The sequence below is a fragment of the Gambusia affinis genome, linkage group LG12 (assembly GCF_019740435.1).
Source record: "Gambusia affinis linkage group LG12, SWU_Gaff_1.0, whole genome shotgun sequence".
In the NCBI taxonomy this organism is placed as follows: domain Eukaryota; kingdom Metazoa; phylum Chordata; class Actinopteri; order Cyprinodontiformes; family Poeciliidae; genus Gambusia; species Gambusia affinis.
The window spans coordinates 10,663,147-10,690,256 of record NC_057879.1 but is presented as its reverse complement, the minus strand read 5'-3'; the positions used below and the strand labels follow the sequence as shown (position 1 = coordinate 10,690,256).

Below are 27,110 nucleotides of genomic sequence, written 5' to 3'. Positions count from 1 at the left end.
ACATCTGTAAGGAATAAAAATGATTACTAATCTCAATCAATGCAAGATCAATAGATTTGCATTTCTCTCCTTGTGAAGGTGATCAAAGCAATAGATGAGGGTTATCGTCTTCCTGCTCCTATGGACTGCCCGGTGGTGTTGCACCAGCTCATGTTGGACTGCTGGGAAAAGGGGCGCAGTGACCGGCCAAAGTTTGGACAGATTGTCACAATCCTGGACAAGCTCATCAGAAACCCGGCCAGTCTCAGAGAGCTGGCCAACAGCTCAGTGTGGTCAGTGAAAACAAAGGATTTCACCGAAGTACAGTCGGATGAGAGTAGTGACAGTTCGAAGGTTTAACATGTGAAAGAAAATATGAGGCTGCTTTTGAAATCCGTAAGCCGGAAATGTTATTTTTCTAATATATTCTTATTCTTTAAAGCTGTTTTCCAACATAATAACTAGTTCTGAAAGTAGAAAATGAAAGAATATAAGTTTGGGGGCTGGTGTATCTTCCCTCTCCTTGTTCAATTTAGAGTTTCCGAATCCCCAGCTGAATTGCCCGCACCCAGAGAATATCATTATTTCTACATTTACATTTTACACCTCAGGCGCTTAGTTGATGTTCAGAATCAGTGCAGCATACAATGATTTTTTTTTTTTTTTTTTTTTTTTTTTTTAAGAGACAAACGCTCTAAACAGAAAGTGGGGGGAAAAAAACAAGGCTCAAACACAAACCAACAGACAGCAGAAGTTCAAAATTACTTCAGTTAAACCCCCAGAGAGTTTAGAAGAGACTGAATAAACCACAGGACCAGAAACACGTCTTACATTCTCATCGATGGAAGTAATTCAGGGCAGATATGATGAAAAAAAAAATTTATACTAACTGTAATTCGAAAACTTTACTGTTTATGATCCGGTCTTTGCCGGGTTTTAAAATCATATAAATCGAACCTCAAGCTTAAAACTTTTGCAAACCACAGATGTCTGCATGGCGTTGCGGAGAGCGTCAGTGAGTCTGCTGCACAGCTTTCAAGTCAGAAGTGACATGGTTGTACAGAGCATAACATACCATTTCTTTCCTAAAAGTTGGTTTTTATTTATTATGATTATAACTTTTTTCTGAGAAATTTAAATGTGGGTTTTTATTAAGTTTGTTTCCTCTGCCTTGACTTGCATATTTTTTTGGCATGAATTCTGAGCAGCTACAACTACCATTGGATTGAAATGTGCTTTCCATTTCAGCAGGGAGGACCCACCCACCCCAGAGTTCAGTGTGAGCACTGTGGATGATTGGTTGGACACCATCAAGATGGGCCAGTACAAGGAGAACTTTTCCAGTGCCGGATATGTCAGCTTGGACTCCATCCTCTATATCAGTGTCAGGTACAGACACAAGGAGCCATATCCTGCTCAAATAAGCACCTCTCATTCGGGGCCTCAATGTTTCCAGTGTTCTTGTGTTGGATGTACAATGTAGCGATCATAACAGTGTATTTGTTGACCTCAACTTTAGCTCTACGTAAAAACCCCTCAAATTAAAATTAATTGAGCTCAAACAAAACTCCAACTCCATCAGGAAAGAAAAAAAAATGCACGCCAATATGCATCCTTTACAATTTTTCAGCATTATAACATCTTTGTTTTCCTAAATCTTTCATCTAGTGAACTGGCTAAGATGGGAGTGACGCTGGCCGGTCACCAGAAGAAGATTTTGTCCAGCGTGCAGAGCCTACAAGCCCAGGGGACACACGTCCAAGTATAACAGTTTCCACAGAAACGCACAGAGAGACATAGTTGAACTGGACGCTCCTGTGGACAGTCTCCCCCCACTCAAATGGAGCTGTAATGGATACTTTGTGCTTGGGTCTCCAATGATTTTGTTTTTTATTTTTTATTTTATTTTTCTTTGAGGCACACTAAGATGGAGACAACATTGACTCTTGACTCCTTCACCCTCCGATAATCCCCATCCTGGAAGTGCCCTTGGGCACTCGGAATCTGTCCAACACCGTTCACCATGTCAGGGCAGCACAGAGACAACAAAGCCGCACGCAGAGACCATTTCACATCATGTAAACATAAATGAAGAAAAGGCAAAAAAATAAATAAAAAATTAACATAATGACTAAAAAACTGAATATAATGCTTGTCACTGTTTGTCAGGTGTACAGTTGGCTTTACTGTCATTTTGTTTGTTTTCTGTTTTCATAATGAAGGTTTTCAAAAAGGGTCATAAGACGTGTATATGTGTAGATATATGTTTATATGGGCGGTGTATGCCACGAGCATAGAGATGGACCTAACGTTTGTATCTGTGGTTGCACAGCGCTAACAGCAATTGTTGTAAATGTATGAACTCTTCCACTGGTGTCTGCTCAAAGAAAGCTAAGAGATTATGGATGACATGAATGTGAGGGGAGTGAGGAGATAAATAAATGGACCTGTAGACATATAAGGGGGATGTAGCCTGTGTACGTAGGAGGGAAGTACGTTTTAATAAGTTTATTTGGCCAGGAAAAGGGCTTCCTTAGAGACTGACACACTTCCATAGAAAGTAGATCCAATATACATATGCCTGTTTACGTGCACATACTGTATGATGTTACAGATTGCAAAGAAATAACAGAACGTGACGAAATGTTACTCTTCCAGTATCTTTGAGAAAATAAACCTAGTTTACAGAGCCTTGCAAAAGGATTCGTACCTCAAATTTTTTCACATTAAGCACAACGTAGAGTCTTGCATTGGGATTTTTGCAAAGTTACGCATAATAGTGAAGTGTAAGGAAAACAATACAAGGTTTTTTACTTTTTTCAAAACAAAAAAATGTAAAGCTTTGTTTGGATTTGTCTTCAGCCCCACCGAGTACGTACTCAGTGGAATCAGCTCTTGCTAAAATTATATCTCCGACTCATCTTCAGTAGGTCTCTTTCAGTCTTACACTTGTAGATATGAAGGTATTCCTCATTTGGTTTCAGAATAGATTGGACAAAAAAAAAATGGAAAATGCGGTGTTCAGGTTGATTAGCGGCGTTGAGATTTCCACCACACAAAGCCTTTTGCATGTAGGCTAAAAGGCAAAATTTTGGTCTCATCTTTCGTGAGCGCCTCTTTCCACATCTGCTGTTTCCTGTACATGCCTTGTGGCAAACTAAAAACTTGTTTCAGCTTTCTTCTTCCACTCTTTCATAAATGGCAGATTTGTGGAGTGAATGACTTGTAGTTGTCCTGTAGATAGATTCTTCCATGAGTTGTGGATCTCTACGGGTCCTCCAGAGGTGTTATAAGCCTATTCTGCTTTCTCAACAACTTTTTTCCAAATATCTCTTATGTATTTGTCTTCTTTAGGCTTTTTGTTCTCGGCTTAATTCATACTGAGCCTACAGTGCACAGACATGAACTGGATTTTACTTTGAGCTGCCAGAATACAAAGCAGGCTACATACAGTTGTCCACAATACTTTTCATATTCTATTTGTGAAAATAAAAATTGAAAACCACAATTCTTTTTCTTTACACTTTGTGGTGATCCCAATGAAAATAATTACAGTTTGTGGTTGTAATGTGGCAAAATGTGAAAAAATAATTCAAAGGGTCTGAGTCCTTTTGAAAGGCGTGCAAAGAATATTTGTTTTACAACATACTTTAAGGAATAACTCATCTTAAGATGAAGCCTTCCAGTGTTTCAGGTGTGTTTAGACAGTCAAAGTGTTTGTGCGGAGCAAAGGCGATGCAAGCCAGTGACACTGTTGAGGACGTCTAACTTGATTTTACGGGTTTGTGCCATGTACAGAAATATGAAAAAGTCAATCTCGATGACATACCTTAATTCTAGCTGTGCACTTTCATTTCCTCTGTCCTTATGCCTGGATGGCTACACAGTACTCTCACCACGATTACAGAGTTGTGTTTTCCAACATCATTGCTTGATAGAATTGTCCCTTTATTGACAAGGTGAAGTGTTGAATTTCAGATGTGCCACCACAAGAGGGTAAAGCCTGCATATAAAAAAAAAACAAAAAACTTTTTTTTTTTTTGTCTGATGTGTATTTTCTTATTTGCTGGTTACAGAGCTGTTTATATCATCATTATTTTCAGTCACTACCCATTGCTTACAAATTTACAATACAATGTTTACAAGAATAAGCCAATACGTCTGTTGATATTTTTGCTCATGACATTAATTACACAATTAGATTCAAAGGGACCCTTTTCATGCTCATTGTGTTAATAGCACTGAGCCTGGATATAATGTTTTCCAAAACTCAGTTTTAATACATGTGGTAATCCATAGGACCAACAGTGACATGAAGTATAGTATTTGATTGTACCATAGTGTAAAATATGTACAGTGTTAATTTCCAATACTAGAATGTTTGTAATGACAACAATGACAATGACTTTGATGTGCTTTTAATATGATAAAGAGATTTCGAGGTTTACGTTCAGGGGCGGCTCCTACAGGTGAAAAGTGAAGGTGAGGCGAACCATTATGGAATGTAGCAAGGAGAAAAGCGTCCGCTTTGAAAGACAGGAGACAGTGACTGCAGTTTTTATGACGGCGTTAGGATGAGTAGAATGGACTTTCAAGCTTGTCTTACTTGCATATCCACTTTAAACTTGAAGCATTTCCTGTTAATCATTCAATTACTGCACAAAACACCACTTTTGAAAATGGATGGGGATTGAAAAGGAAAAAGAAAACTTCAAATTAAATTTATTGCTGAAGCTCCCTGCATACAACGGGTAATACAGCTTCACATTTAAAACATAGGAAAGCCTTGCAAACAAACTTAAAATATATAGAGTAGAAAATGTAATCTTATTTTTGAGAAAATAGCACAGAAGAACATGTTTCTTTTCTACAATTTGACTAAGTATTAGAATCCTGCTAGCTGCACAACAGTATGCTACATCAAGTATTAAAAGTATATCAATCGCTAAAATATTATAGGAGCTGTAACTTTATGGATTATACTGAAACCAGAAAAATTAAATGCAGCTTCCTGTATAAATAACAAAACCACATGCAGATTTCCAAGTTAATGTTAACCCCTTAACTGGCAGCTAAGGCGGCTTGTTATGTTATATAGTTTGTCCCATTCATGGTGTCCCATGGATGGGACACCACCAGTTCAGGGGTTAACTTAAATAAAACAAAATAGGACATTTCATGTAAGTTCAGCTTGTTAGTTTGAAATTAAAGGCTTATTCTGTCTTCCTTATGATGGAAATTAGAAATTCACTTAAAAAAAAACAAACAAAAAAAACCTGTCAGCTGTATCCTAAAAGTTAATTGTGTAATGTGATGGAGGATTCAAGGGCAGTGAAGTGACCATTTTTTTCTGCTCATAAAAATTTTCCACCATAAAAGAAAATAATTTTTCAATTTTTTTCCTGCCATTTCAAACAATTTTCACAACTCTTTTACAACATGAGTCAAAGTCCTAGAAAATGGGATTAAGTAAAACTGTTCATTCTACTCTTCCTGACTCTATAATTACACTCTAGCGGCCTATCTGGGACTGCTGGCCTTTTAGATGCCTTATTTACTGAGTTATATACTTTCCATGGTCATATAGAGGTGATATTAAGAGTAAAGTGTATATAGAGGTTGTATTTATTTGCATTACTTAAGGTGACCTCACATTAGCACCCTTCTTGTGTAACATTGCAGAAACCTCCACATAGCCACCCCTTGGATTCCTTTAAGCAGAGAACAGCAGCTGTTTTCTAAAATAATGCTAGAGAATCTGAAAAGCAAATGAAGGAAGTAGGAAGTGGCTTTTCTTTTCATATCTCAAATAATTGGCTGACTTTTTTTTTTTTTTTAAAGTCTTCATTACATAATTGTTTTAAAAATGAAAAACTCCACAAGGAAGATGTCTTCAATTAATCCCTCAAAAAATGAAGGAAATCATTAGCGTGCTTTTTGTATTCTTATCTAGCACTTCCAATTCATACCCACGTCCTTTTCTTAAATCCCACATCACTGTCAATCCGCACCTTGCCAATTAAAGCTATGTGGGCTGGTTCTCTTGATCTGAAATGCTGTGTTTGTTTCTGTTTCTCACCAGGTACGTACGTTAAATGTTCATCAGATTCTCAGTTGATGTTTTCAGTCGAATCTCTCTCTCTCTCTCTCTCTCCTCCCTTGGTCATCTCTCTTCTCTCTTTTGTTGCCCACCAATAAAGGTTATTTGTTCCTATGCCAGTTTGCTCTGCATTGCTTGTTGTAAAGAGTGTAGGCATTCTTGTGTCTTCATGTTGCTGTAATAAATATGCTAATATTTCTAATTTCTCACCTGCAGCCTGCACTGTCTTCTTCTTTTACACATTATTTGCTCATCTATGTTTTTTTCTTTTTTCTGTCTCTCTTAGGAACACTTACTCAGAACAGCTATCAATGCAGAACAGTAATTTAAATGTCATAGTGATATAAAACTCAAATGTCTCTTCAAATGAGAGGAACATAAGAGCTCTTGGAGAACATTTCTTTTCTTTTTTTTTTTCATTGAGTATCTGCAAACTCCTACACAAAGATTCGAGTTTATACATCATTATGACTGACGCTTTAATAGTTGTCCGTCCTACTTCAGTAATAGTCAGGACTCGTCTGGGTATAAACTACAGTGGGCCATAAAAGCTCTGCCATGGATTCTGGCACTAAGATGTTTGCAGCAGATCCTTTCAGACCTAGAAGATGCAAGTATGGGGCCTCCATTTATCTGACTTTTTTGTTCAGCACATCTCTCAAATCCTTGGCGGGACTGATATCAGGGAAGATATCTGAGGTTTAGCATCTATCAACAGAGAAAAACAGTGCTGAGTTGACTAAAGTGTGTCTTTTTTATAACACACAGATATAAACGTACTTAATTACAACTTCATTTGTTAATTCTGAACCAGTACACACTTACAGACACCATTAGCTTCACAAGCTTGGTCAAACATGTAAAAAAACAAGAAACTGCAACAAACCTTTCAAATGGATCAGAAGGTGCAATTAGGAATTTTAAATATGATGTAAAATAAAGCATGATGTTGCTCAGCCCACAGAGCATAGAATTAGAGTGGATAGATCTGCCCTTAAAGATTGGGCACAGTGTCACCGATAATCAATCTAAAATTTTTTTCAACATTGGACCGATATTAATATCAAATCGCTGCATCTCTGGTAAACACCTCAAGCTTGTTGTGCTTCTCAAAGCATTCCATTTTTATTATTGTTTTGTTTTTCTTTGGCTTTCGTGGCCTTTATTTGAAAGTGCTAAGACAGGAAAGTAGGATAATGAGAGAGAGGGAAAACATGCAGCAAAGATCACCAGGCCGGGAATCGAACCTGCGACGGCCACGTGGAGGACTAAGGCCTCCTTAGCGTGGGTTGTGCTTCACCCCTGCACCACCACAGCACCCCCTGCTCAAAGCATTCCTGACAGGGAGCAATGTCCTGTTAGAAGAGAAATGACTGTTTCCATGAAATGGTATGCATAATTTGCAACACTGTTGCTCAGGTGAGACATGTCAAAGTAACAGTCACATGAGTGGCACTAGACATTGTTCAAAATGTGGTTCATAACACCAGGCCACCTTTTCCCACTGCTTTGTGCTCCAGTTCTGAGGATTAGCCATTTATGTTGAGCTTGCCTGATTTGTTTAATGCAAACATCTGCAAGTTCACCAGCAAAACTTATTTTGAGTTTGAATAATTTTAAGTGCAACTGTTCAGTGAAGCAATGACCAGTTCCTTCTATTGTCACGGGTTTTCTGGATCAATAGCTTTAGCAAGGATGAAAATAGCATAGTAGTCTTGATTGATAAAATATAGTGGTCTGGCAACCACATCTTCATTATCAGTGTGTGTATAGTGTGTGCGTGTGCATGCGTGTGTCATACTGAAAGATAATTCGGTCTCAGGGGAGGAGGGAGGTCATTGACTCCTGGCCTTGGTTAACCCATTAATGCACTGGCTCAGTTGCTGTCACTCTATGTTACCGCCATTCCACCTCATTTAGCCCATCATATTAGGCTTCATATTCCCCTATTGCTCACTCCTAGGCTCCTCGGCAAACACACGCGCGCGCACACACGCAGCTTGACATGCAAAAAAATCCAGGCCCTGTTCTCCATTTCCCCAGTATCTATCTCATCTCCTTGCCTTCCTCTTTGTCTTTGCCCTGACTGCGTTCTGCTCCAGTTTTCCTCCCCTTTCCTATCCATCCTGTGCAGATAGACAGTAAGGTTTCAGAGTCTTCTCTGACCTTGACTACGTCATTAGCTCATTTACCTCGCTTTATACTCACTACACAGTTCTAGCTCTTTACATTGAGTCATACATCCAAAGGTTTTAACTCTACGAGGATTACTACATGGTTCGATCTCCTCGCAGCCACCACTTCAATCCTTTTCTCCATTAAAAGCCGATCCATTACCTCCGGCTTTTGTCTGCCGGTGTCTCAACAGGCGGAATGTCATCTCACATGTTTACTTTGGATAACAGCGGCTTCCAGGAGCCACAGGCTTAGGCGATTGATTCATCATGCAGCTGCTATTGACATCAAGTGAAAAGGTCAGATGTCCCCACAGAAAACACTTTAAAAGGCCATTGGTGACTGATGAGCCTGTCGTGTTTCTGCCTCATACATGCACAAGCAGTGTGCCTCTCATTTTCTACCTTCACTTTCCTATCTGTTCCTCCGCTCTGCTCTTTCTCCATGTGTGACACACACTCTCTCTGGGGAAAGGTAATTGGGCCCCTCTGTCATGCTGTCAGGTGTATTTTTGAGTGTCCCCCTCATGTGCAGTCATTATAATAACACAAGAGACCAAACAGCCATAGATCAGCCAGAACTTCTGTCATGGAGTCGGGCATATATGTGCACATCTGCGAGACGCGTGATAGTTACATCGGTGTGCTTGTGATGCTTGGGGTTCTGAAACTATTGCACGTGTTAGAGCGAGTGAAGCAGAATCTGAATCGGACCCATCGCCAGTTCCAATTTACAGGGCCGGAACGTATCGTCTGCGAGCCTGTTAAATCACAGACGTGTTCTCAACAGAACATTTTATTTCCTAAACTGAAGTGTGCAAAGATGCACTTTAAAAAAAAATACAAGAAAGTGCAAAAGCTAAAAATGTAAGTGTAAAGAATGGCTTGTTTTTGCAGAATATTTGGCAATCAGGAGCCAGTTTGAGTAACAAACAATGATCACTGAGTAGGATTTCTCTTTTACAAAAGATACATTTTGTTTCTTTTACTATGTGTTAATCCCTGCTACTATTTCCTTTCTTGTGCACTCATGTTTTATGTTTGGACCACACAGCACCATTTGACCCCTTTCACAGGGAAATCAACAAAACAAAAGCAGTATCAGGCCACCAACTGTCTGCTTTTAGCTTTGCAGGAGTTAATGGACGCACAAGCCGTTTCGACATCCATCGTGACAGAGTGGGACACTTTCTGAAGATAAGTGTCATCACATAGAAACCGTTAATAACTGCCTTTAAATAAGACAGTAACTTTCTGACGTTCACATAAACAATTAACAGTCTCACTGTTATATAAATATCAGCCATGACAGCAATGAATCTTAACAGTGGCTAGAAATGTTTTTAAGTAAAATAATAATAATAATAAAGATAGAAAACCTTAATACACTTCAGAATAAAACATATAAAACTGTGCCTTTGTCCAGAACCAATTTTAACTCAAATGTGACATAATGGGTTAATCTTTATTAACTAAATTGCTGTGGACTGACGAGTCTCAAGTGTTTCACTATTTATTTTCACTCTCACTCATTGCAGTGTCTGCTTCACGCAGTAGCATCAGTGTACAAACAGCCCTACAGCAGTTCATTCACAAACATGGCATCTTTTACCCTTACGAAAAAATCCCATGAAAATCCCACACATTTCCACACATTCCACATGTGATTCACATGTGAACACATGAAAATCACATGTGAAAACATGATTTTTTGTGTGATTTCACATGTGAAAATCACACGTATTCATGTGCTTTCACATGTGATTCACATCATTCACATGTAAAATTTGTGTGAACCACATGTGATCACATGTGATTTTCATGTGATTTTTTTGTAAGGGTATTTACATTTTACCTATGCAGAAATTTGAAAACCATAGATTTTATCTGAAAACTGGCATCAGTAAATCAGCTTGAATCATTTTTCTCGCATTTTTTTCGTTTCCTCTGATACTTGCCGAGGGTTTGGGTTGGGGAGAAAGACGCATGGTTCGGCTCGCTGCAGCTGAAATTTCTTGGACGGAAGAAAAACTGTACAAAGGAAGCTTTCTTGATCCCGATGAGTGCAGGCTGAACAAAAGATTAAAACAGGAAAAGATGTTTCCCATGAGAAAACTACAAGATGCTGCGTGTGGCAGAAAATTCCACATCAACTACCAGCTGGTAGTGGCAGTGTCATGGTGTGGGGATGTTTTTCCTCAACAGGGACAGAAAAGTTCATCACAATTGATGGAGGCATCGTTTATGTATGCCTTCATATACAAAAATGGAAACATCAGCTTGGATTTGATTTATATTCAGATATAATATCTGAATATCTCAGTTTGGCTTTGTGTCTACCGACACCCTGATCCAAAGCAGAGGAGAGATTTCATCAGTTATTGGCTAGATTTTCAGGATTTCCTGCTTTGTCGATTATGATTACATTGCGTGTGTTCCCCCTAATCAAATTTGGTCAGGTTCAGATGGGCTCAGTGTTTGTTTGGCTGTGCACACTTGCACACATCGGTACTCTTGTGTCTCATGAGGTTTTCGTTTGCTATCAAAGCGATTTCCTGTCTCAAATTTTCATCAGTAATCAAAGTTCCTGATTGAATTTGAAAAGTGAGCCGAGCTCCATAAATCACATTATATGCCTCACTCCCATCATGCCGGCTCTCATCAGCCGCAGGAATGAGACGCCACCCTGGGTGCATGTCAGAATCGCGGTCGCTGTGTGTCCTCTTGAGGATGCGGAGGAACGGGAAAATGGATGCTGACAGGGTTGAGATTTGATTCATGCAAGTTATTATTTTTTTTTCTTTCTCTTTGTTGGGGCAGAAAAGTCAGACAGTGGCGAAGAATGTTCAAATAGCATCAGAGGGAATACGCCTGGGTCCGACTGTGTGTGGAAGCAATTTCTGGCATTTGTTTTAGTGTCAAATCGATAGCAGATTGGTTGAGTTTAGTGGAGTCGTGTATAGTTAAAAAGCCAAAAAATAAAAATAAAAACAGAAATCTTGAGAGAGCAGATTGTGAAACTTGATGGAACAATGGCTGAGAAGAGATTTTCTGCATCTAACAGAATTCAACACATTGCAGAAGGTTGCATAAAATAAAATACAGAGGGAAATTTTCAATTATTGGAAATAAAAACCATTTTTTTCTTAATTTGCATAATTTAAAAAAAAAAGTTTAATATTAAGATTTTTTAACACAGCTTTAATTACAAAGTATCATTCAGGGCCACTAACAGGAAAAAATACGATTGAGCAAATTTTAATTCAACCAGCAGCTTGAATATTCTCTCAATACCGACCAAGATCAATTTGGTTTGAGAAATCAATTAACTGATATTATGGAGATGAATAAATCCTATTTAGAGGGAACCACTGAGTCAGTCAAGAATGAATCAAAATGCATTTGGATTATTATTTATTCAATGGTCAAGCAAAGAAAACGAGACTCCCTGGCTAGTCCTAGAGTGTTAAGAAAAGATAAAGTGCATCACTTTTAATATTCGCCAGTTACATAAACATGGGACTTCCCATCAGCTCATCAAAGGAAGGACAGTTTTCTCACAACTCAGGCTGCAGCCGTGTCCTTGGACAAAGCAGTTCAGTAGATTCAGAAGAACAATAATTTCTCAGAAAACTTCTGATAATCAGGTTCCATTTCCCCAGTGAATAAGTTAAAGTTTTATATTGTCATAACACTGAGTAAGCAAATGACTGGCAGAAATCTGGCAGAGACTCAATGATAGATAAAATGAACATGTGGAATATAATAGTTTTTGCAACATAATTTTAAAAATCTTATAAGTACAAAAAGGAATAGAGTAAGAGAAATGGTCAGAATGTTAGTTATGATCCTCACAGCCTGCTGACTTAATATTACTAACTGTTTCCAAAATGAAATAATTAACATTTTGCAAGACAAATATTGTTTAAAAATGTGAACAACTCAAAGAAAAATGGGTTTGGAGTGTCCTCTGTTGATGAATGGAGTTATATACACTAAAGGTGGAGTGTCAAGATCTGAAACATGCTGTTAAAACCTGAGAACTTTCCAGCTGGCCTTAAAGAAAAGTGGACAGAAATGAATCCTTTGATTCTGAGATAACTAACAATGAGTCTTTTGTTCTGGTCCACTAATCTTTGCAAAAAGTGTTTATTGAGATGAGAAATACTCATTGCCAGTTATTGCTAACAAAAAGAGAATCAACATAAATTATATCACACCATGGAGCTTTTATGAAAACTGTATTTGTTTTAGTTTGCAGGGTTCTCTGCACCAACTCCCTTTATGATTATGTGTGTGCACATCACCAGCAGTGGAGAGACATGAGCGTTCTTCTGTACAAACCGCATGTTTATGTGTATAATCTGTTTAGTGTTATCAGAAAAACGTTTATTTTTTTAGAAGCAAGAGCTTTATTTCCAGAGAAACCACCTTTATCCATTCCGCAGAGGTAGGACAATCTGTTTTATTCAGGTTCAGTAATAAAAAAAAGTGAAGTGTTTCAGTTCCAGTGCCAAAAACTACGTTAATAATGAACAACGTAGTTGAGAGGCTGATTTCTTTTGAGAAATCAGCCTCTTAAAAAACACATGAAAAGTATATAAAAAGAGATCAGAAACACACCTAACCCTAGTAGGTAGGTAGGTAATTTTATTTATATAACACTTTTTCCAGCAACAAGGAAATACAAAGTGCTTTACGGGAATTAAAAGGAAATACAAACAAAATAACAAACCAAAGGAAAGAGAAAAAGAAGAAAAAGCTAATGATGTTGTTCTCAAGTAACAAAAACTAGACACTTCTCGTCAGGGTTGATAGGTAAGTACAATCTTGTTTTATATTACCCTAATTCTGGGATGCTAGATAAGTAATAACCCACCTGAGTTCACCATGACAACAGGCTGCAAAAAATGTCTCCAAAAACCCTAGAATTTCATCACAGTATCCTAAGTGGGCTCCTACAAGTGCAGGCCTCTGGTAAGTAGACGAGTGATGGTCTGGGTGTATTAAATATTGTGTTTTTAAATTAGCAGAGAACAGGACAGGATATCTTGAGCATTTCACAAAACTGTAAACCCAACTGTTTTGTGAAAGCCTCAGAGGCCGGTTAGAGAAAATTACTGAAAAGACAGCATCAACAGAAGCAAAGAAAAGCAGCTCACTGCTATGTGGTGTAAAGCTAATACGGTACCTCACCACATCTATGGCGAAAAATTTGGTGGTAGAGGTATCATGCTTTGGATAGCACAATAGGATAATCACTAAATATAAGCCTCGCATAAAGAAAACCCATTCCAGCTTAAGCATGAGACTAAACCTGCAGCCACAAGTATAATGGTCAGGTTTAGAACTGTAACATCTATGACATTACTTTGCAATGTTTTGTTTGATTGGCTTATCATTTCTCAATTGTATATGCAATAAAAAACAAGCTGCAGCCTGATTGTTTCATATTTTTGTTCGTGTTTCAGTCATCTTAACTTCTTTTGTTTCTCATTTGCAGAGAATGAGAAGTAAAGACGCCATATTCAAGCACTCTCCCGCAGTGGAACGCTGTTGAACTGCTGATGGCTTCCCAATGTTCCCGTTTCGGATTAGACCCGCACATTTGTGAAAATATTAAAAACAAATAGGAAAAACACAGAAATTGTGTTTGCAGCAGAAGCCAATATCCAAACTCTCTGTGTTGAAAATGTTAACTAAATAAAGGCAGAAAGAGGAGATTCCAGTTATCTTTGAGGAATCCAATTCCCACTGGAATGATGCCTTTAAGAAGCTTGTGTACTACTTGTTTTATATTACCCTAATATACAAACTGCAATGGTGTTCTGGCTCTTCCATTTATACTTTGCAATTGTGAATGCAAGGAGAACCTTCGCCGAGTTAGAAAAACAGCCACTTTTGGTTAGGATTAGAAATGTCTCAACATGAAGACATCAGTGTCATTATTCAGAATGTCTGTAGCCTACATCGATGAAAAAGTAAGAGGATATTTATGACAACTGTTCTGATCCCCATTGGAGGATAAGCATATAATAATTTAATTTCCTTCTCTATATAATCTAAATTCCTCAAAAGCAAAGTGCTGTTTTTTGCCCAGTGCAAATCCGTCCACGTTTGAAGATCTCTGCCCTCATTTACAAATATAGATATTCACAGTGCTACGCAAAAGGAAACAAATTTGATCTAATCTGGAATTTGTTCAATTACAAGCACAAACTTCCCTGAGTTAAAAATATTTGTGAACCTAAGAGAAGCTACGTAGTTTTTGACAATTTGCTAAATAAAAACCTGAAAAGCGTGGCATGTATTTTACTCGCATTTAATCTGATCACGGTCATGTGTGGTAATCAAGGCCAGTCTGAGTTTTACGACCAATCTTGTGAGCACGTTTTAAAAATGTTGGTTTTGACTATAGTTTTACTTGATTTTGTCTCAGGATATCTTTTCAAAGGCTAGTAGAGATAATTGTTTTATTTTTGTTTGTTTTTTGGGCGGGGGGAGGGGGGGTTTACTGCAAATTAGTGTGAAGCTCCTGGCTACATTTAAATATTTAACCATTTCCAGTATTAACTATAATATTATGAAAAAGGCAATTGTTTTTACAATGATTCTGCTTCTCTCAACAGAAATGATCTCAGCTGTCTTATTTACTAACTGTAGTTGGCTTAAATCTAGGCACTCACTACTATCTACTTACAACAAATATTAAATGTCAGCTAAAGAATTTTAGGAATGTAAGATAGACAAGTTTTACTTGAACGGAGTTGCTTCCAAAAATATGTTATCTTTACATTGTGCTTTAATGTGCAAATGTTTTCCCAGCACTTTAATGGCCAGAGAGGGACACGGCAAGTGGAGACAAATACTGTAAAGAAAATGTATTCGAAAGTACCTAACGACAAATGAATTCATCAAAAGCGCATCATATTGCTATTTGAGGAGATATCTGAAGAGCCTCTTTAAAAGCACAAATTGTTCTTGAAAGGAATGTCAGAAAAATTGTTGGTCAACCATCATCAGATCATCCTCCAAACCCACCTACCCGATGTTAAAGGAGGAATGTGAAATTCCTACCAACCATTTCCTCCTCCAGCTTTAACTACCACCCACATAATGACTGCCATTGACTAGTGGGTGTTGCTTCTTGACATTGACTGGCTGAGGCCTAAGGAAATTTTGCAGTTTCTTTATTTTGTATGGCAAAAAGCAAGAGTTCATGAGTGGGTCATGCTGCCTGTATTTTTACATAAGTATGTGCAACTTTTTATATTTCATTTCTTCTGGTGTTCCTAAATTTTTATGACCAATTACTCAGTTCTTCACTGAGTAAGAACTCAGATCAGACTAATCTGACCTTGGTCCTCGTAACTAGTAAATGTATATTCTGTACACTAATTGAACTCGGCTGAGAAAAAGAAAGGCTAATCATGAGAGATATGGAATGAAAGGACAGCTGATCTGTTTGCTTACAAGCTAGAGGCAAAAAAGGGTTCCCATGTTTTCCATTTTTACTTGGTTTTAAAATGTCTCTGCAAACTGACTTTAGCTCTAGCGGTTTAGCAACATGCTAATGTCCTTGCTAACATGCAGAGGAGAACCACGTGCAATTAGCGCACATGCTGTGATAGCTGATGTTTGACCACACTAGACGCATTTTAAAAGGAGTGTGGAACCCCTCTTGTGGTCTATCTGCAAATAATAAAACCCATTTAAGCCTTTCTGTTTGACTGCATCTATACGCTGCACTCAGTGGGATGTGAATAAATGTTTATTGTTTATTTTACCACAAAACAGGCATCGGCTGGCGCATGTGTGTGGTGTGCAGGTCATACACATGTACAGCACAAATTCAAAAATAAGGGTGGATGCCGAGCCTCTAAATCAAGCCCGGGCTTACTAACAGAGGTTTGACCCAAATAACAGTGTAATTTATGAGGGCTTTTAGGCTTCCAGGCAGCCATGGAAATAGAACAGAGAATAATGTGAGTCTGACCGGAGCTGCATCACTTCAGTTTATGTCCCAGGCTTTTACTAGGACACTTGTCTGTGCTTCTTAATGATACAGAGGCAGTAAACGCAATGTTAATGGACAGTGGGTTAACACAGATATGCCCAACCGCGAATACAAAGTAGCACGCGCGATTATGAGCAACACGTGTTCACAAACAGAAATAATGAGCAGGTGCAGGTGCTGACGGGCGGGATTATAAATACATGCAATCAGAAGGAAACGTAGTAAACCGAGGGAGAGGGTGCAGTGTAAATGAGATAGATAAACAGCAATAAAGGCAGTGGAAGAAACTGTGAGAGATGAATGGAAGAGCGAACGAGACAGAAAGAAGAAGAGGGATCATTAGTGCTCCTCTGTAAGGTGTTGGCCCAAAACAGGCAGGGTTAGTGGCCAGAGCAGACTGTTAGCAGCTGCTTAAAAACATGACATCTCAAGCGGACCCAAAGGAGAAGCAGAGACATCCCAAGCCCTCACAGGCTGCAGCTTTGTGTGCTGTCGTGTGTGCATGCGTATGATGGCTCGGCTCGCGCTGTTCCGGTGCGGTATCGGGTCATTTGGCTTGGCACTTGAAGTGGAGAAGCAGCTCTGAGGATCGGGATCCTGTCACTGCGCCGCTGATCAGAGTGCCGAGCAACAGAAAGCCATGAGAAGAAAGGTCAAAGACAGGCAAATGGGATGACAAGAGACCTTTCCCACTTCCTTTTCATATCATTTTTCTTTCCTAGTTTATTCATTTGACTTGATTCTCCATGAAAACAGTTTGTCCGATGCGTCTCTGTGTGACCCTGTGACAGATCGCCTGCTTATTCAGAACAATCTGAGATAGACACTGCAATAAAGGAGGAATGCATTAAAGCTGTAACTGCATGGAGACATGACACAAAACAGAAGTTTTATGCATCTTAACTTATGTACAGGTTAGATAGAACTTCTATGTATTCAAATTTGTAAATCACACTACAGATTCTTAACTGGATTTTGTTCTAAACTTTAACTAGACCATTCAAACACATGAACAAGCTCTGATCAAACTTTTACATCCATGTTCTAGCTGAATTCTTACAGTTTTGGTCCACAGTTTTGACCCACTAGCAGACAGAATTGGAACAAGTTCAACTAATTGCAATGACCTCTGGCAAACTACAAACAAAATTTCTCATTGTTTTTTTAATTAAAGAGGCAGTATTATTTCCCAGGCACATAGCCTCATCACAATGTGCTATCAAATAACTATTTACCCTCAGTTGTTATAAAAAAAAGCTGAATTTTTGGCTCAAGCTTCTCACAGTCTCCAAAGCCTTCAGAGAACTGTTGTATTGCATTTTGTGAATTAAATGCATAGTTAGTTTTACCAGTTTGTAGAATACTGACAGCAATGAAATCCAAAATATTTAGGGGAATTCTTCTAAACGTGGCTGAATAGAAACATGCTACACTTTTTTTTATGGTTATTTGGGGGCTGGAGGGAGAAAACATTCTAGTTTTTCCACTTCACAACTATGCATTACTTTGTTATTGGTCCATCATGTACAATTTGACTTAAGTACAAGTGACTGTACCATGACAAAATGTGAGAAAAATTGAGAATTCATAGGTTTGCAATTCACTGTTATATAATTAATCAGCAAGAAAACAGAGGTAATAAGAAGGTCCAAATTACTTTTTTCTGACCTTCTCAGATGCAAAAAAAAAATATTTTTTCCCCACAGATGTGACACTCAGTGTTGCTTATAGGCTAAATATTTTCCTCTTTACATGACATCTGCTCTTTTGCATGTCTGTCCACTGACAGACAGCATTGAGACATTAGAAGCCAGTAGAACAGATGCAATGATATTCCTGTTATTCTTTTTGTTTCATGGACAGAGGTAATTTAATTAATGCTGTCTGTTTACTCATGACAGACCCAAAGATGAGGATGAAACGAAGAGCCAAAGGGAAATAATAACAGAAACAGCCAGAATGGGGATGTACCGAGGGAGGACAAAAAGATGGCCGGTTTCTGCCTTCACATATTTTTCACTGACTTATCATTGCACAAATTAGGTGCTGCTTTCTGCTGATAAGGTCAGCTGTCAGTCTACACTTGTTTAAGGGGATGAATATGCACAAACAGACACATGCACGGCTGAATGCGAAGCCTCATAGTGAAGCTGATTTTGCAAGATTACAGCAGACATGAGCACAAATACAGGGAAGTGTGCTTGTGTCAAACCGGAGGGGGGGAATGAAGTGAAAGGTGGGGGGGTTTCCACTGAACATAATGCCAGCACACTCCCACTCTCTGTACTACACAGAAACAGTGTTACTGCATTGTGCTCGTTCTCTTTAGATTTATTTCATGTCTGTGTGTTCTAAAATCGCTCCTCGTGCAATTTACAACTCACAAGGCCATGAGTCATAAACTGCAAATTAAACTGCACGTCGCAATCCGTCCCTGCGGAATTGCTCATCTGCAGTGCTCAGTGGAACAATGACGCTTACAGACAAGTGTCTTTCTGAGGAGAAATGCTCCCATATTCAGGTGCCAGGACTTGTCATTCTGACATATTCATCCTGTCTGTAGAGGAGCGGGAATATAAAAGGTATTGCCAAAAGCTGAGCGTTTGTTAAATGAAGATGAATGAGATGGATAGGACTGAAGGTGATATTTTATTTAGGATCAGACGCTCTCTGTTTGGTAATGCAACAGCCATTTGTGCAACGACATGACAGCTCGAGGGAATGGATATTGATTAGAAAAGGTTGAGGCTTTTTTTCTCCTCTCCTCCCTCCCCCCTCCTCACCCTGGTTTTTTCTCCTTTATACCTCCCATCCTCCCTGCATTCCTCTTCATGATTTTCTGCTTTTATTACTCTCCCGCCCTTCACAGCTGAGAAAGAATTTCCGCCATATCTGCATATTTTTCTGCTGCGAGCCTGGAAGGTGTGATGTGCTGTTTAGCCTGATGAATGGTGAGCGCTGATGTCAGAGCCACACAACAGGAACTGAGGATGACATTAGATCCTCTCACAGCAGGATGTGGGGATTTAAGAGCTTTAAAAAAAAAAGAAGGTGTTTGTAGGTAAGACTGTAGGCTGTACTAGGAATTCAATCTGGAGAGACTCAGACGGAGAAAGAGAGGGATTAAAAAGGTTTGTTGACGTGTGTGAATGAAAGTTCTTTGGCGCTCGGCTGAGGACATCAAGCTGTGAATTGCAATAAGTTCGGATGAGCATTCCTGATGCTGGTTAGGAATGTCATCCCCCCAGGTCTCATACACGGGTGGTGGAGGTCGGAGAAAGATGGGCGCACGAAGAGCCAGGAGAGTGGAGGTGGAGAAGGGGTGGAGGTGGGTTGAGCCCAGCTGGAAAGGGGAAGATGCCATGGATGGAGGTCCTAATCAACTGGGGCTTGGTCGGTGATTGTCCGTGACGTGGCTTGGTCCAGCGTTGATAGGTCGACGACGATGAGCGAGACGCCCCGATTGGTTGATGCAGGTGGGGCTAGAGAGTCTTCCAGTTTGAATTTACATCAAGCCTTCATAGTATTTACACCCCTTGAACTTCTTTCACTTTTTTGCCCCCCAAATTAAAACAGCAAAAGACTACGATGTTGAACTCTAAGAGGATAACTGGCATTCCTTCTGTGCTCCACATCCAGCTCCAGAAAATTAGAGAGACTTCAGCTAGAAAACGTTTCTTTATCACCTCTCAAATTAAATGTGAATAGTTGAGCGTACGACAATAGAGCTGAAGGTAATTGGTTAGTTATGTTCAAACTTTTACAGGATTACAACATATTTTCAACCAAAGCCTGGAGATATTGTTCAAAGAGGCGATCAGCTGGAAGGAGAAAACAGCCAAAATCTACTTAATGAAAGAAAACAGTTTTAGAGAGGAACAATTCACACTACCATGTCTTTAGTTAATTTGTTTTAGAGTAATTTAACTTATTAAAGTAATAACTATTTGACGCACTGCCAATTTTTCATGTTTTCTCATATGAAAAGAATGGAGAGATTTGTAATTTTCATTGCAGGCACAAAATCAAAAAAATCAAAAATAAAATCACATTGTCTGATTATTTTAACAGGTAATTTGCATTTTAGTACATGAAATGGGTATTTGATACAATAAATACATTTATTTAATATTTGGTTTAGAAAGCTTTGTTCACAATTGTCACTGTAGCAGGAAATTTGGTCTGATTGATGGAATGTGTGGAAAGGTGTCTTTTATACAGGTAATGAGTTGAAATAGCTGCTATTCATGAAGGTAATGAGTGGATGATAGGAAAACCTTTTTTTTTTTTAAAAAAGAAAAGCTGGATTTTGAGCGCTGGAATTCATGCTTGGTATGGGATCCAATACTTACTTCATGCAATAAAACTTTAATTCTCCTTGCTTCTGTAATTTTTTCTGGATTTTTCTTTTTATTCTGTCTATCTGGGCATCTCCTTCCTTTGTAGGAGGGAAACTAGAAAAAAAATCAAACACTTACTTTGATCTAACTGATAAGACTCACAACAACAAAAGCATTTCCTCTGAGCCTAAATTTGGCCGTGAATTTGTTCCATGTGCTGTTCTCATTCATAACTAAGATCAACTGACAAGAAAATCAATTTACAGGCATTTTTATGTGTTTTATTGTCTGTGCTCATGTTCCTTTCCGTGCCTCCACCGCAGTGGAGGCTGTGCATGAGTGTGGAGGCAATAACACAACAGGCTATACATCCTCCTATTCAACATTTTATCTGGTCAGCATATGTAAGAATTTTCTCTAGATATTCAGATGTTTTTGTTTTTACACATGGAAGGATGCATTTATTTCCTCATATCCTAAACTTTAGCAATTGAAGTCCAACCTGCAGGAAATGACACACAGTTGATTTCAGCTTCTGCAAGCTTTGTAGACCTCGAACTGCCACATTTATCCTAAGACTCTCTCGTGTCTAAAAGGTGTCGTCTACGGATTCAGAGGCTCCTTGTTTGTTGCATCTTTCATGCAATTTGAGGAATATTTGATATTTGTTTACATTCCTTCTCTCTCTCTCCATCCTAGCCACTAAAAAGCATCAGGAAAAAAAATATTTACTTCATATTAAGCGAATCTCTTATTTTTGCATTGTGTCCTTTTAAACGCTCCACTACTAAAACCCCACTGCCATACATTTCCTTTTTCTCCAGTTACTCTCTTTGGTCAAATCAACACCTTGTAATTAGAAAATGCTTCCATTTAACAATTAATGAGGCCACAGGACTCAAGGGAGCACTCAGCGCTCTAAAAATGGTTTTATACTCATGCAGTGATTCATGATCCACCACAGTTTTATCTGCCTTTAGGGAAGTCTTTCTACTTCGTGACTAATCAATTCAGTTTGACATTGGTGAGATCCAGTAAAGATCTGGACACATCTTAGGGATGATTAATCCAAATGCACCTGCAAGTAGCTGACAAATAATGTAATTATTTTAAATCAAAGTTTAAATTAAAAAAATATGCAATTCTACTTTTGGAGATATTAGAAAAAAGTTGTAAATACATTCTTTTCGGTTTTTATTATCCATCTATCTGTCTATTCTCCCTCTTTCTCTCTGTTTATTTTTTTCTTTCTTTCCTTCCTTCTTTTCCTCTTTCTTTCTTCTTCCTTTCTTTGTCTCAATTAATCTGGGTTCATTTCGTAGGGGCTGCAGTTTAAGCATAGGAGACCAACTTCCCTCTTGCCAGTCACTTGAGCCAGTTCCTCCAGGGGAATCCCAGGGCAGCTAAATATGCCAACCCTCCAGCATGTCCTGGGTCTTTCTTTGTGTCTCCTCAGCCTTAACATACTGCAGATTTACCTCAAAATGTCTTGGACAATACACTTACATTTCAAATCGCTTGCCCAGCTGGAATTCAGTTTTAAACATTTCTAATAATAGTAACAAGTTCTGATCCATAGTGCTCCACTATTGTCAATGGTCGTGTCATAATGATACTTAATAAAAACTTTCTAGTTTGCCTAAAAACAACTGTCTACGTGGAAGATGATATGTATCTTCAAGGAAAAAATTACAAGTATATGTTGACTGTTCAGTGCCTTTTCTGTCAGTCCGTTTTGTTGGGGGTTCACCTTGCGGTGATCATCTCCTTGTTTACAAGTCTGAAAATATTTCTGCACAGAGCAATTAGTCAACATGCACACAATAAAAGGTCTGTTGTTGTGAATAAAGGTTTTCTCCATTGTTTGTGGTGTCACCATTAAAATTCCAGACACCCTGACCTGCCACGCGTACACACCGGGAAGGACAACACACCAGCTGCGCACACACAGCCTCTGGTTTTATCTCCTGCGTCCATTCACCCTCATTACTATTCCATGCTGATAGCTGATGATAACCTCTCTTGTTCAAATGTGGCCACGTGGTGACCAGGATTATGGCTTTTGATAAGTCCAGTTAACAGAAAACTAATAACAGTGATCAACGCCATTGATGAAACATGGCAAGCAAATTCATAATTGTGAGCAGGTGAAAGGTTAAATGACTTATATAAAATCTTAATACACCATTAAACCCTGATAGCTCAGTCGCTTTTTGTCCCCTTTTTCTTTATGTTCACCGTTCAAAGGACAATTGACCTCTTTTCAACCAACCAACAATTCCCAGTTTTTTTATGTTTTTACAGTGGTAATTTCACAGGAGCTTCAATCATAGGAGAGAAATCAATAAGAAGTGATTGCCTAATAGATTGATGAAGTAAGAGGGAACGTCAAGTATTGACTACCTGGAGTAACAATATGATATAAAACAGGAGTGCTGATTATTTGTGTTTGGTGAGTCTTTGCCCTGGTAATGTCATAAATAATTTCCTCAGTGTTGGATTGGATTGGGTGAAAAGTTCTCAAAACTTCAGTAAACAATTTATGAAGATAAATTCAGACATAAGGGGAGTGAATGCAGGACAGTGTGCGTAGCAAAGCTCTTCAAAATCTGCAGACACTAGACGATGAATTGTACCTAGCTTGCAAATGGTAACAGCTCTAAAATCAATGTCCATGCACATTCTGTCATGTTGAAGAGTCTTTGTATTTTTACAAAATAATTTGAACCTGTCATTTTTAATTACAACTTAGACGTACATATGACAGTTGGATGGACAGTTCGCAATAAGAGAAAATGATTAAAGAGTGATAGCTCCTAGAGTGAAATGTGAGTTTTCATGAAACTATTCGGTATGTCAACCTTATTATGGGATTTTTCAGTTTTTGTTTAGTGGTATACTAAATGTTTACAAGGATCTATAGCAGAAATTTGGCCATCAGGATTCTTTATCCTCAATACTCGTCATTTCAGAATTTATATTCATTGATCTCAAAATAAAACTCCAATCACCTATCAGTGTAAAATCCCTGCCAAAGTGCTTTTCTGTGTGAATGCTGTGATATAAATGGATAGGGTTGCACTGCTTTGCCAAAGGCAGATGGGTTTTCTCCCTCATTGTGAGGGATTTATCCGCTTTTGCATTGACTTTAGAAAGGTAAATGCTCAATCAGACTTTGATGCCTACCCATTACCAAGGTTGGATGATCTCATTGAATGTGTTGGCCAGGCTAAATATATAAGTACTTTAGACCTTTGCAAGGGATACTGGCAGGTTCCTTTAACAGATGCTGCTAAGCCTGTAACTGCCTTCAGGACCCCGCAGGGATTATGGCAGTTTACAAAGATGCCTTTTGGACTCCATGGCGCACCCGCCACATTTCAAAGACTGATGAATAAGGTACTGTCAGGTATGGAGTCATTTACTGCAGCTTACCTTGACGATATTGTCATTTACAGCAATTCTTGGCAAGAACACCTGATTCATCTGAGACGGGTGCTGCAGACCATTAAGCAAGCCGGCCTGACTGTTCATCCCAAGAAATGTTCATTGGCAAAGAAAGAGCTCCAGTATTTAGGCCATATCCTGGGTGGAGGAGTCATAAAGCCAGTGAAAGATAAGGTGGAGGCAATTAAAGCAGCAGAGAGACCAACAACCAGAAGACAAGTCAGGTCCTTTTTGGGCCTGGTAGGTTGGTACCGTCGATTTATCAGGAACTTTTCTGCTAGAGCAGCTCCTCTTTCTGACCTTACTGGGTCATCAAAAATAAAAATTGTTTGGGGAGAAGCACAGGAGAAGGCCTTCCAGGATTTGAAGCAGGCACTGTGCCAAGAACCTGTGCTCCAGAGCCCAAACTTCACTTTACCCTTCACTGTTCAGACTGATGCTTCTGCAAGGGGGATTGGTGGGGTTCTTTTGCAGGGAGAAGAAGAAACCAGTTGCCTACATTAGTAGGAAGTTGTTCCCGCGAGAGACCAGATATTCGGCAGTGGAATTGGAGTGTCTGGCTATCAAATGGACAATTGACTCTTTCAGATATTACCTTCTGGGGCGAGAGTTCACTCTTGAAACTGACCATCGGGCACTGAAATGGTTGGAAGCCATGAAAGACACGAACAGTCGCATAACACGATGGTTCCTGTCTCTCCAACCTTATCGGTTTAAGATAGGCTACATTCCAGGAAAAGAGAATACAGTTGCAGACTTTTTGTCTCGCTGTGAACAGCGAGTCCCTTGAAGGGGAGGGAAGTGTGAGGGATTTATCCCTCAGGTGGTGTTGTTTTTTTGTGTGTGTTTTATTTTTTGTTTGGGCCCAGCTTGTTTTTGTTTTGTTAAATTGTTGTTTGTAATTTTGTGTGTATTTGTGTGGAAATATTGTTTAACACCAAGGTTTTTCTTTCCTACCTGGTAAGGTAATTGTCTCCGCCCCTTAATCAGTTCAGGCACTGTTTTAAAAGCCAGGTGTATGGAATTAAGGGGTGGCTCCCTGCTAGTGTCTGAAATGTTTGTGAGGCTGTGTTTTGTGGAGAGATGTGCAAAGAGTTATATAAAGAAACAATTTAGAGCTCTATGACGGCTGGACATTGTATTTTTTTCATCGCAAACCAACATTTTGATGTCAGGAGTGGGATGCGACGCTGATTTCCAAGAGCTAATTATGGGTCCAAAGCAGCAGGCAAAAGGCCTCAAAGTGGCAGAAGCAGCTCCAGTGGAGGGTACAGAGCAGGAGGGAACTACAGGTCAGCCGACTTTGCAGTCCAGTGATGAAACTGCGTCTGTGGATATGAACAGCATTGCTGCCATGTTGGAAAGATGTCTTCAGTTCCAGAGTGACTTTGTTGACAGATGGGACAAAGAAGAGTGTAAGCAAGAAAGGAGATGGCACCAGATGCAGGTTGAAATTAACAATCTCAGAGATGATCTGGAGAAGCAGCAGAAAGATGGAGCACAATCAGGCTCCTCATCAGAAGCAGATGTTGAGCCAGCCCCTAGGCCTCAATCTAGAGGTGAGCCAGTACAGAGAGCATGGACTCAATCTGATATTCCAAAGTTTGAGGAGGGAGATGACATTGAACAATACCTGACAACCTTTGAAAGGTTAGCAACGGCATACCAGTGGCCCGAGAGGGACTGGGCAGTAAGATTGGTGCCTCATCTCACCGGTAGGGCCCGAGCAGCATATGTGGCCATGGCTGCAGAGGATTCCTGTGAATATGTTGAAGTAAAAGCAGCAATCTTGACAAAGTATGAGATTAATGAAGAAGTTTACCGACAACGATTCAGAGAACCGGAGGTTCGTGTGAATGAAACCCCTCGAGAGTTCTACAACCGTCTGAAGGACCTTTACTTGAAGTGGATGCAACCTCAGAGGAGAAGAAAGGAGGATATTGGAGAGATTCTCATCCTGGAACAGTTCTACAGTTCTTTGTCACCGGAGCTGAGAGTATGGGTCAAAGAGAGGAACCCAGCAGCGGCACAAGAAGCAGCAGAGCTTGTTGAGAATTTCCTGGCTGCAAGGCGGGGACCAAAAACCTTCCGATACAACCTACAACAGAAGTCCAGCTTACTGCAGGGTAAGTCTGGGTGGGTAGCTATGGCTGGTGGTCCAGGTCAGATAGCAGTTGCAGAGAAGCAAAGGGGAAAAATATTCTTAGCTAAGCCTAAGTCAGAAACAAAACCTATTGTCTGCTATTTCTGTGGTCAAGAGGGTCATATAAAACCAGAGTGCCCATTGAGAAAAGCCAAATCAGCATATTTTTGCACTGTACCAAGGCCAGTGTTTGCAGAAGACCAATTTCAGGGTAAGAAACAAGTCATGGAGGTTAGAGTAAATGGAAAGCCAGCCATTGCTCTGTTAGATACGGGAAGTGTACAGACCTTAGTCCACCCTTCTATGCTGAAAAATCAATGCTATTTAGGGGGCCCAGGTCTTGATATTTCCTGTGTGCATGGTGATCATAAAACTTACCCCACTGCAGCAGTCTATTTAGAGGTGGCAAACCAAACTTATCTTTTAAGTGTTGGTGTAGTGGAAGGTCTTGCCTATAAAGTTATTTTGGGTCAGGATATTCCAGTTTTACCAGAACTGATTCAGGCCTGTAAGCCAGTGTATATTGTAACCAGATCACAAACACGAGCTAAACAGTTAACTGGGGATGAGGATTCTAAGCCTTTACCTGAGGTTGTGGAGACAGGCCAGCATATAAACTCTGAGACTGCTGATGAGTTAAATCCTCTGCAAGAACTGCCTTTCTTTAATATCCCTTTTGAGAGTGTGGTTAAAGTGAGGAAAAGCAAACAACAAAGAAGGCTTCATAAAATGGCAGGCACAGTTAGGCAAACATCATTGGGTTTGCCAGATCTTGATGGGGACACTGTGGGTTCACAAATTGACTTCAAGAGGTTACAACAGTCTGATGAGTCACTGAAGGGTCTTTTTGATCAAGCAATTCCTATCACTGAGGGAGAAATTGGTAAACATCCTGATGGGGGGAATTATA

General features: G+C 39.4%; 2 protein-coding genes across 5 annotated transcripts in view; both read left to right on the top strand.

Moving 5' to 3' along the window:
- Positions 1–6,287, top strand: part of epha4b (eph receptor A4b) — a 104,013-nt gene extending 97,726 nt beyond the window's left edge. For 2 of the 4 annotated variants that reach the window (XM_044134205.1, XM_044134206.1), the window contains exons 17-19: positions 79–272; positions 1,228–1,368; positions 1,648–6,272. In XM_044134205.1, coding sequence (XP_043990140.1) covers positions 79–272; positions 1,228–1,368; positions 1,648–1,747 — 435 coding nt within the window. In that variant the 3' untranslated portion in view covers positions 1,748–6,272. Of the gene's footprint in view, positions 1–78; positions 273–1,227; positions 1,369–1,647 lie in introns of all 4 variants that reach the window. The other 2 variants (XM_044134202.1, XM_044134203.1) reach the window with 2 other exon arrangements.
- An 18,891-nt stretch (positions 6,288–25,178) lies between these two features.
- On the top strand, positions 25,179–26,759 carry LOC122841362 (neurotrophin receptor-interacting factor homolog). Its single transcript, XM_044134628.1, has 2 exons — positions 25,179–26,183; positions 26,734–26,759. The coding sequence occupies exons 1-2, from the start codon at positions 25,226–25,228 to the stop codon at positions 26,757–26,759; spliced, it is 984 nt and encodes a 327-aa protein (XP_043990563.1). The 5' UTR covers positions 25,179–25,225.
- The last annotated feature ends 351 nt before the right edge of the window (positions 26,760–27,110 follow it).